At 46.2% G+C, this 11777-nt stretch overlaps 1 protein-coding gene across 1 annotated transcript; it reads right to left on the reverse strand.

Moving 5' to 3' along the window:
- Positions 1–1411: 1411 nt before the first annotated feature.
- Positions 1412–4513, reverse strand: LOC127300591 (ubiquitin-conjugating enzyme E2 variant 1C). The gene is made up of 4 exons (XM_051330724.2): positions 4347–4513; positions 2436–2575; positions 1927–2052; positions 1412–1818 (listed from the first exon to the last, which is right to left on the reverse strand). Exons 1-4 carry the CDS (start codon positions 4384–4386, stop codon positions 1678–1680), a joined length of 447 nt encoding a protein of 148 aa, XP_051186684.1. The 5' UTR covers positions 4387–4513; the 3' UTR covers positions 1412–1677.
- Between the last annotated feature and the right edge of the window lie 7264 nt (positions 4514–11777).

The following is an 11777-nucleotide window of genomic DNA, read 5'->3' on the forward strand; positions in this document are numbered from 1 at the left end:
CTTTGCACCGCCTATATAAACACGTAACCTGTATGGACTCAAGTTTGTCGTTAACACCCGGAGCTATTGTACGGTCCAGGAAACGAGCTCATATGAGCTCCTGCTTTCCCCTCCTCTTACCCGACGCGCGAGGTCTCCCTCCCCACCCAAGCTGACCCAAATCGATCGCCATTCGCCAGTCAGTTCGTCCCCGTCGCCAGTTAGGTGGGCAAGTACCCTGAGCGAGCTCCCCGACGCAGACTTCTCCTCCTTCCCCACCCAAGCATGCAGCTCCACCACGAAGGTCGGCAGTACGACCCTGCGCGACGGCGGCGTTCTCCTGACAGAGAAGAGCAGCAGCGTCGTCCACCCCGCGAAGCCGGTCATGGCGGCCTCACCAAGGGCTCCAATACCAAGGGCGCGTCCATCTATGGCGTCCACAAGCACATGGGTCTCGGAACCCTCTCCATGTTCAACGCCAGCCCCAACCACCGCCTCTTCATGGATGATGATGCAGCGGTTCAAGCGGCGGCAGACGAGCCGGTTCCGGCAAAGAACGCCATCCGTCACCGACAGCAGCGCGAGCTCCTCAGTCCTCAACCTACAATCTCGTCTCGATCAGCAGCAAGAACGTGAGCGGAATTCCTTTGAAACTATCCAAGATGGGCTCGTGAAGCTCACATCGATGGCCTCACAGCTCGCAGTGGCTATAGGCATGCAAGCCACCAAGGTATTGGCTACTGAATCATCCCTGACAGTGGCGTTTGCACTATCTACATCACCAGCAACTACTGCCTCGAGGTCCTCTGATACGGGTGCAGCAGAATATAGACGGCGGTCGCCCGCAAGTTCAGGGGGATGCCGGTCCGGTCTCCTTCTCATTTTGTGTGTGGATCGTGAAAACAGGGAGAGCGTTTATTTGTTTTGGAGACTCCCGAAAGAAATGGGCTGCAGTTTGTGAAAATAAATCCAGAACTACACCGTATATCCTGCTTTCTACTGGGCCCACTCTAGTCCCACGATGCTTCCGTCCCGTCGAACGCTGGCCTGTCTAGTCGATTGACACCCACGATTAGTACCACATCGCTAAATCAAACAACGTACGCCCTGCTTAAAATGCCAGCGGCCAGCCACTACGTCACCGCCTACGGCACGTAGGCTGGAGCAGAAAAAATATTTATGTGTTGTACGGAGTACATATATGCATACAAAATTGTACAGAAGATTGTACATAAGCTGTTGTATGTAAAAATTGTAAAACGTACACTGTTAAATAAACGTGCTAGATATTAGCACGGGGCAATTTTTTTGTTTAAATTTTGTGGCACGCATACTAGTTAAGAGCAAACAGTTCCTGCTCACTCGTATGGGCGAGGCAGAAAATCCAATGCAACAAAAACACAGATAACACATTTAACAACGCTCAACTAAGTTAAGAGAAAGAAGACAAACATACTTGTGCACACATATTATATTTCCTTGACACGGGTAGTTTCTTGAATTACAGACCTTAATACCACCGAATCGCCAAACTGGTACATGTTTCATTCCATCTCTATTAGCGCAATCACGGTGAAGACAGTTTCGGGAACTGGGAAAAGATCTGCAGGCATAAGATGCTGAATCTACAATTCAAATCCCATGAGAGTGATATAGATCGCTGCTGTTGAAGCTGGAGATGGGCCAGCAAACAGTCCGCTAGAAGAACGTCCCTTCTGGAGGCTGCACCAACTTGCGGTTCTGCGCGATTCCCATATCTTTCTTCAGCTGGGTTAACACAGTTTCCATCGTGTAGTCGCGCTGCCAGTTTGCTAGCACGCTGAACTTCTTTGGGTCAACCTGCAGGACCCCACATCAACCAAATGAATATATGCATCTGTAGAATAGCCTAATGCATCAACGATACTTTATCTTCTATGCATGGATGGACATGAAGAGAGAAAGTACCGCTCCAGTCTCGTGGTTGACACATCCCATGTTGATTCTAGAATGAAATCTAACAGATGGTGCCTTCTCGGGGTAGTCCTTGTCACAGAACAGCTTCAGCTGGTAGATGCGGCCCTCATGGACAGTCTGCAAGGTGGAGTAAGATAAAATTTTATTAGCTATATACATGTCAATGGCTGGATGAACAAACACGAGGGAAACAACATGCAAACATTTCTTGGAGCAATCTTTGCAGCTTACAGATTTTGAATTTTTGATACAATAAGAACTGATTTTCTAAGCATAGTGCAAACTGGGAGCTAACTGAAAAGCTACAATTTGTCTCTACATAGCAGCCATGGTAGATATACTAATCCCCATCCTGCAAATGTTGTGTCTATTGTAGTCAATAACCATTTCCACCAACACAACCGTGAATGAAAAATAGTGATGTAGGTTTTTAAGTTTATTTTGCTAGTTTCAAGGAATACATGTGTGACTGACTGATGAGTAATGAAACTGTAACTCACATTGTGAGGACCAATAATGGTGCCAGTCCATGACCGCATGTATATGTCATCTGCATCATCCATTCCATAGCTGACTGTTCCATCTCCAATACCCTTCTCCCCACGCTCAAGCTCTTCTAGCAACCTGAAGTTCCGAGGAACTGCAGGCATCATAAAAATATTAGTCACCTCAATAAAGAGCAAAAATTACTTGACCAAATATGTAAGGTCAGTTCATTTTCACAAGTTGGAATAAAAACATAGTATCAAAGAACCAGCAGCAATCCTTGCTGCGGTACAAATTCAGGAAAAAAAGTTATTTTAGTCAGGACAGATACAAATTTACTGTCGACATATGAAACAGAAGCTCCCATAGCAAAATTAACCTTACAGAAATTTGATGCACTGATTCAGCGCAGCCCAATTGGTAATCAGATTTATGATACACACACAGTATGTACACTATTGCTATTAGCGCGGTAGGCAACCTCACCACCTACCATACAGTAAGGACGCCAACCTTACCACCTTACGTGCGCTAGTGTGACAATGCCATAGACACATGATTTTACAACCAGAAATGTAAACAAGCACAGAAGATACATAGATCCATCATGAAGAATTGATAAAATTTCAAAGAAAATGGCCTCAGACGGCTAGGACAGCCAAACAGCAAGCAGAAAGAAACAAGAAGGGATTTGAAAAAGAAAAATAGCTTGGCCCATCAGGCTCATCTAAGTGTGCATGCCTCACGGAAAGAGCAGTAAGGCCTTACACAGCCATCAACAAACATGGACAGCAGCAACAGCACACAAGTCCCTCCCTGATAAAACCCTCCTACATCCCCATTGCCAGCTTCACCTCTTCCTCCTCATTGCTAGCATTGCCTCTCCCTCCTCATCACCAGAGAGGTGCAGAGGACCTGACCTCAATATGGATGGAGCAAAGGAGAGGCGTAACAGAGTAGAGTAGAGGAGGTGGCCAGCGGCTGGTGGACTGCCAAAGCAGATGGAGATGGGTGTGATGGCCAGCGGTGGCCTCACCTATCATGTCTGCTTCAGCTCTAGATTGATAATCCACATAAATGATTGTTTAAACCATAATCTCCTTTTCTTACGATGTTACATAACACAAACCTCATTCTAAGTAACCTCTAATATATCTGATAGTATACGAGAACAATTGCACAATTAGTGCAAACCCACCTATATGTATAATTTACGCATCATTCTGAATGATCTACAAAACACCAAAATCCTTCTTCTGAAGTAGAAGAATATACAGGACACGGAGACATACAATTTTCCGCGCACTGCCGCACTCTGTGTCTACAGACAACTAGGCAAGCCATGGTTAGTGACGATCGTGGTCTCCCTTATAATTTACGAATTCAAATCCCGTGCTGCCAATAACCCCTCACCCCCTACTTATTATTAGATTAGACAATATACTCCAGTTGAACTATGACTACGACAAGACCTCACAATGGTCGAAACTCGAAAGCATCTCTTGTTAGCACATACTACACAGTTCCACCTCTACGGAAAACCACCGCTAATTGGTGAAACTAGCAAATCCAACACTACAACACAGTATGTCTCATGTGATGCCATCATCATTCATCAACCATATCGGCAGGACGGCAACCCGTCGCCGTGCAATCAATCACATCGCCAAGCAAAGATATCAGGCGATCCCTTGAACAGGGAGATCTATACGGTATCCAACCGCGAGCCTAGCAACGATCGCCTCCTAAATAGTCCACGCCTCGGCGTCGCCTGGTCCCTCAACCAAATTCCTCCCCCCTGAGATGCACGCCCAGCCCAAACCGCATCAGATCGCGGAAGACCGGATCGGGCCTCATCGACAGGCGAGACCAGATCGCGCACGATCGAGGAAGAAAAACACAGAGTAGCGCGGGAAATCGCTCACCGACGACGCTCGATCCGGCGCCGGAGCTGCCCAGCGTCATCGCCGATCGGCCGGGGCGGCGGGCGAGTAGCGGGAGGATGCGATCGACGGAGGAAGGAGAGAGGGGAGATGGGCGGTGGGGGATTTGAGGAATCGGCTGCGGGAGAGGGGAAAGGGGAGGTCTGCGGCGGCTCAACGCGAACGAGATTCTCCCGTGTCCTCTTGTGGAAGATGGAATGCTTCGGGGGTGGATGTAGGCCGTCGGATCGAGATTCGGGTGAACGGACGGACAGGAGATGTGATGAATTAGGTAACTATATATAAAGTTTGTGCGGCTGTATATGACGACTTTTCTCGAGATTCGCAAATGATTTGCGAATTCGGATTTGATTCTAGACGTCTAGTAGTTTGTAACTATTCATTCACCTCGTTTCAAAATTATGTGCCGCACGTATCACATGGTTTTGCGTCGTTTATTAGGGCATGTGCAAGTGTTGATAAGATTGTCTTATCTTAGTGCTACCACGTAATCTAGATATAACGATAAAATATGATGTACAATGGGTTATTTTTTAATCTTGTCTTTAGTAACGAGACATCCTAAATTTATGGTAAGAGAAATTGTGCTAAGAGATGATCTCTTAGTTAAGAGAAGGCAGAGTCTTTTTTTATTCTTCTCTTTCCTCCACCTCAGCATTTATCCTACGTGACGCTGCTAAGATATCACCATTGTACATGCCCTTAATGTACCCGAGGCGAGTATCCATGCCTTACAATGGGCGTCAAGATAAGAAAAAGTCTTATTTGCACTTCTCTTAGTGTAGTTATTCTTGGCGGCTTTTATTTACCTCTTTATCGCGAGCACGGTCATTAGGTGTGTCCCTTCGCGTTTAAAACTACTAGGCCTATAATATTGTGCGACATAAAATGTTTGTGCTGCTATATTTATATTGATGATGTAATTTTGTTAGAGCATTTCTAGCAGAGCCCGTAAATACGTGAACTGGAAACTCGGAGTTCAGTTCACCGAACTCGTGTTTACGGGTCGAAAAAATGTTGTCACAGAGCAAAAGCCGTAAAACACGAACTAAAAAAATGCATTTGAAATATCGCGGGTTAATTGGTCGATGATCATATATATAGATGGATTTGATGCTCCGATTGAGCATCAAATGTTACATAATTCGATAAATAAAACCTAAATTACTTAGTACACCGGCAGGCGCTACTAATTTTAACCAAAATGCGCCCTAATAGCCTATGTGCGCGGCGGCGCCGGTGGTGGCGGAGCGTCAAGGCGGACCACGGTGTCGACGGTGGCGTCGAGGAGCTTAACTCCTCCTCGGCGTCAAGCTTGACTATCTCGAGCTTGACGCGGCGGACGCGCTCCTCCCGGCGCGCCGCCTCGTACTCGCGCACTTGGCGGACGGCGTCCGCCTCCTCCCGGCGGAAGCGAGCGCGGGCCTCCGCCTCGGAGATCGCCTTTGTCTGCGCGACCACGGCGTCCTCCTCCTCGGAGCCGTGGACGTAGTCGCCCGCCGAAAATGTGGGTGACCGCGCGGGGACGAGCTCGTCGTCGTCGGAGCTATCGGCGACGGGGGGCCGTGGTGCGCGACTCGAGCCGCCAGACGACAACCCCTCGCCGTTGTTGGCGTACCTCGCCAGCTTCCCTGGGGGCGTGAGCCCCCATTTCGTCCACCGGCGGGCGCTGCGCTTGCGCACGCCCTCCGACCGGTTCCACTTCCGGCGTTCCGCGTCGGTGCGGAACACGGGGGGACGCGGCAGCGAGTCCCCGCCGCCCAATCCCGTGCCGCGGCCTGCTGAGCCACCACCGGAGGACATCGCGCCGCTTAGGAGGGTGAATAGGTGGCTGCACAGAGCTGGATTGCTCGCCGGAATATGTGTGAGGCGGCGGCAAAGGGAGTCGAAGCGGCGGAGGGGAGTAGGGTTTGGCAACCGAACTCCCCTCCGCGACCCCTTTTAATACGGGCCGGCCGTCGAGTTTCTCGGGCCCCCGAACTCGTTTTACGGGCCAGGCCGCGAGTTCGGGCTTCGTTCTGGCCAAGTTTCGGCCCGAACCCGTAAATCCGCCGGACTTTTTCGGTTTCGGCCTGTTTTACGGGTTCTGTTAGAGATGTTCTTAGTGCCTCTAAATGTCGAAATTAGAAGAATGTTAATCGAAAATAAGTAGGTTGAGCTACCACATATCGATGATAAGTTGGTGTGAAAAATGTCTAAGTTAGGCTTGTTTCCTAAATCTATGTATGCATATATGATGAATGGACACAAACGGTGTTTTGTATCTGGAAACTACAAGTACCGCCAAAATTAAGATCTTTATGTGATTTCTCCATAAAAAGTAATTATTATTAAGGATAACTTAGCCTAACAAAACTCTCATGGTTGCAAGAAATGTGTTTTTTTGTGATTCCAAGGAGTCCATCAACCGTCTTTTTTCGATTGTCCTTTTGATCGATCACCTTGTTTGGAGAGTTATTTATTTTACTTTTGGGGTTGTATGGATACCCATTGGATTTGCAAATGATCCTATCTTTTTTCCAAAGGCGTAGCGAGCGTATATGAATTCTGGATGCACTCGTTGGAGAAGGTTGCCCGGTCTATCTACAACAAGAGTGATTGTTGGCTTTGTAGAAGATTACAAGATGCATATGTATTTCATCTTATTTCTTTTCCACTAGTTAATCTTTGTGAGCACCTTGTGTGACCCTTGAGCTGTGAACCAACGAATTATGAAATGTTGAATAAAAGCGGTTGTATGCATCAACTGGGGACGAAGCTATTCTCCCTATTTCAAAAAGAACATATGTACGAGTAAAACAATCTCAATCATAGAGGGCTAATTTATTAAGGTTGTTAGTGACATAAGTCATACCGGTTGTACTAAAATCTATGTTAACTAGATTAGTTAATTAGTGCACGGGTTTTTATTCCAGACATGGCTGGGAACACTTGTTTATGCAAGGTGTATCAAGCATATTGCAAGTGAGATTGTAAAACAATCAAACCGTATGTGTACAATATGCATAATGCATTACAATTTATTATTAGTTGGTGATTCATATTTGCAATGCTATTTCAATACCAAGTACAAAGCTTACTCATGTCGGTAACTTGTATTGACCCAATATAGCTCAAAAATGCACATTTCACTACAAATAAAACCACCAAAGAATCTTACCAACAATTCTCCTTATACTATGAAAGTTCAGTTTTTGTTCTGGATGTTTCTATAAATGCTAACCTACTCATATACTAAAAAATATTAAGATATTTTTAGACCATATGGTTTAAAGATCTCTACCATAACTTTGTATAATTATGTAAGGTTTTCTCATAAAACGAACAGTGTTACAAAATCGGTTTAAATATAGCATGTTGGAAGTGTATATTCTATATACATACAATAAAAGTGGATCCCAAACAAAAAAAAAATAGTATTTATAAAATTTACTACGTGGTTTACCTTGTAAAATAACTAACAAAAAAATATACTCGCTAAGACCATAGCATTCTACAAGCAAGTCCAAAGTATAAGAGTTTAGTGTAAAATTATATCTATTTTAGGTCTTTCCATGTCCTACTTATGCTTGGGCTGGCCCTCCCTATAAGTAATAAGATTGTGTTTCTTCCTACCACACGTTGCATTCCAATACGGACATCTCTCAAAACATTGAATACCCAGTTATTCCTAGCCTTTCTTATAGTCTTCCGGGCCAAGATTTGTCAGGTTTGTGCAAGATAGATTGTAGGTGTGCACATGCTGGAAAAATCCACCGGAATTCTCCCTTGCTTTTGCAAAACACACGTCGAAGTACGCTTTCCTTTTATTGTCACCCTCAACACCTCAACAGTTCTTCGAAAATGTATTTTAGATCTCAAGAAAATAGTTCTCCTAGAGACAAAAAATTTCACCAATAACTTATTTGCATAAAAATCATCAAAAAATCATACACGGAGTAATCTACATATTTACACAATTGTATTGTTTTTATTTAGATATGTGCAACCTATCCAAAAATAAGAAATTTGGCCCTCTTTTCACAATTTTGAATTTGCTTTTTGAGTCCCTGATGCATGGTTTTCTTATGCAACATGCAAAAGTCGATATTATGCAAAAAGAAAAATCAAGGTAAAGAAGATCTACATGTATGATTCTTTTGGTGTGTTTGTTGCGGTCAGAAACCCACCGGCGAGCAACGACGGGCAACACAGGAGAGCCGGGAGCAACTTAGGGCTGCGGCTGGCCCTGGTCCCTCCGAGCGACGGCCCGCAAAGACTCCGGCACGCACGTCCGATGCTGGTGCAAGGGCGTGCCACCTGACCTATACCTGGTCAGGAAGGTGATGGAGATGCCTCGCTTAGTTTCCTGCATGGCATACACGTAAATATTAAATACGAGCCTCGATCGGCTCTCAGGTTGTCCTGTGAATCGGCTCAGAGAGCCGATCCACCCATGATTCGCACGAGGTGTACGAAAATATGGTGGTCCTGCTTGATCAAGATAAAGCTAAAACGATCTACGACGATTTGGGGTTTTCACCGCATAATTGGATCATCCTACTTGTGATTGGGCCTCGCGGCCACGCACGGTGATCGTAAGCCGATCCTAGACAAGGCCTAAAAACCAACACGAGGTTGATCCCCGGAACATCCTGTCTAGGGCTAGCAAACTACACCCTACGCGCTGATGGATCCTCCAACCCTTTGTAAGGCCTAACTATATATTGCAGATATTAAACTAAACCTTGAAGAACAAGGAGCAATCGTAACGGATCGGATCTACTAAATAATGATCAAACGGGGTGCCGCCCCTACACCTAAGATAGGTATAAGGGCGGCTAGATGTCTAAGGGTTGCACTACGACAGCATATGATACGAAGAACAATGCTAACCCTAACACATCTAAGATAACTACGTTGCTCGCCATCAAAAAGGCTTCAGTACGAGCAACGCATGGATAACGAATAAACTTGTACTGCCTAGATCGCAAGATGCGATCTAGGCAGCATGATGCTTACCCGGAAGAAACCCTTCGAGACAAGGGAGTTGGCGATGCGCCTAGATTGATTTGTGGTGAACGTGATTGTTGTTTATTTCATAAACCCTAGATACATATTTATAGTCCGTAGACTTTCTAACGTGGGAATAATCCCAACCGTGCACGAGACAAACTCTAACTAATCGATATGTATCCTACTATATTACAGATACACGGGCCAACTAGCCCAAACTTTGCATATAAGGCCGATTCATCATATATTCTTCCATATATAATCTTCAAGCCCATCTTGATCGCGGCCCACCTCTGACTCGGTCAAATTCTGGTGATAACACATGCCCCCCTGGTTTTGGAATTGATAATTCCAAAATCACTCTGCTTTTCTTCGTCGGGTCATGTCGTGGCAGAACCGTCGCAGTATCCTTCATCATGATGCCTTGCCTTCTCAACTTCTCCGCGTGACCTGGCAGTTTTTTTTTTGTTAAGCATCACTTCCTCGGAAACTGCTGTGGCATTGAATTTCCACTATATCCCCTTTTATTTAACCGCTCCAAACAGTTCGCTTCCGCATCCCCTTCGCATTAGCACTCCAAAAGCCCTCCTGCGCCACCATGTCTTCTTCCTCCTCTGCTTCATCGGATCTTTCCACCCAGTCCTCCTCTTCCCGCGAGCCGACGCCGGAGATGGAAGATGGAATGCTTCGGGGGTGGCTGTGGGCCGTCGGATCGAGATTCGGGCGAACGGACGGACAGGAGATGTGATGAATTAGGTAACTATATATAAAGTTTGTGCGGCTGTATATGACGACTTTTCTCGAGATTCGCAAATGATTTGCGAATTCGGATTTGATTCTAGACGTCTAGTAGTTTGTAACTATTCATTCACCTCGTTTCAAAATTATGTGCCGCACGTATCACATGGTTTTGCGTCGTTTATTAGGGCATGTGCAAGTGTTGATAAGATTGTCTTATCTTAGTGCTACCACGTAATCTAGATATAACGATAAAATATGATGTACAATGGGTTATTTTTTAATCTTGTCTTTAGTAACGAGACATCCTAAATTTATGGTAAGAGAAATTGTGCTAAGAGATGATCTCTTAGTTAAGAGAAGGCAGAGTCTTTTTTTATTCTTCTCTTTCCTCCACCTCAGCATTTATCCTACGTGACGCTGCTAAGATATCACCATTGTACATGCCCTTAATGTACCTGAGGCGAGTATCCATGCCTTACAATAGGCGTCAAGATAAGAAAAAGTCTTATTTGCACTTCTCTTAGTGTAGTTATTCTTGGCGGCTTTTATTTACCTCTTTATCGCGAGCACGGTCATTAGGTGTGTCCCTTCGCGTTTAAAACTACCAGGCCTATAATATTGTGCGACATAAAATGTTTGTGCTGCTATATTTATATTGATGATGTAATTTTGTTAGAGCATCTCTAGCAGAGCCCGTAAATACGTGAACTGGAAACTCGGAGTTCAGTTCACCGAACTCGTGTTTACGGGTCGGAAAAATGTTATCACAGAGCAAAAGCCGTAAACCCAGTCCTCCTCTTCCCGCGAGCCGACGCCGGAGCAGAACCCGGAGGAGGCCCACGCGGCCCACATCCGCCGCGCCATCGAAGCCGGGGAGGAGTCTAGTCACGACTTCTCCGTCTGGTCTGAGGACGACAAGTCCTCGACCGACGGGGAAAGTGACCTCCGCTTCCTCGCCGACGGGGAAACGGAGGAGGAGAGCGATGACGATCGCTTCTCCTGCGATGACTTCACCTCCCCCGAGGAGGAGGAGGAGGAGAAGGAAGAGGAGGAGGATGACACCTCCTCCGACGAACCGCCGGCCAAGCGCTTCAGTCCCTGGCCGGGGAACCTCAGCGACTTCGACAGCGACGACGACGACGCTGACGAGGAGGATGAGGACAATGAAGGCCCGGTCGGCGGCCGCTGGAGCAGCGACGACGAGCCCGCCGGGAGTAGCGCCGACAGCGGCGACGACGGCGACAACGAGGGCAGCGACGGCCCATAGATAGGACCATTAGCATAGGATCAGTAGTAGTAGACGGGGCAATGTATCCCCTAGTACTTCCTTTTGAGAGCAATCCGCTCTTTATGTAAGAAATCTTGCTTATCAATGAAGAATTTCCCCAATTTGATTTTGCCGATTTCCCTTGATACTGATTTTGCCGATTTATCCACTTAGCCAATGCTTAATGAGCCGATAGCAACGCATCGGTCCTTCACAAACCATCCTTCAATTCTTCAGCTGATGTCCTTGAGATCTGGTGGATAATGTAGAGTTTTCAAGAGAGCCCTTAAATTTCTCCCACCAGCTCCAGCGATCCTCTTCTGCAAGAATTCACTATTTTCGAAGAAGGTTGCGACGCAGGATCAGCCGATGGCACCCCAATCGGCTTCTAAAAACAGAGCATCTACCAG

Source organism: Lolium perenne, chromosome 5 (assembly GCF_019359855.2).
Source record: "Lolium perenne isolate Kyuss_39 chromosome 5, Kyuss_2.0, whole genome shotgun sequence".
Lineage (NCBI taxonomy): Eukaryota > Viridiplantae > Streptophyta > Magnoliopsida > Poales > Poaceae > Lolium > Lolium perenne.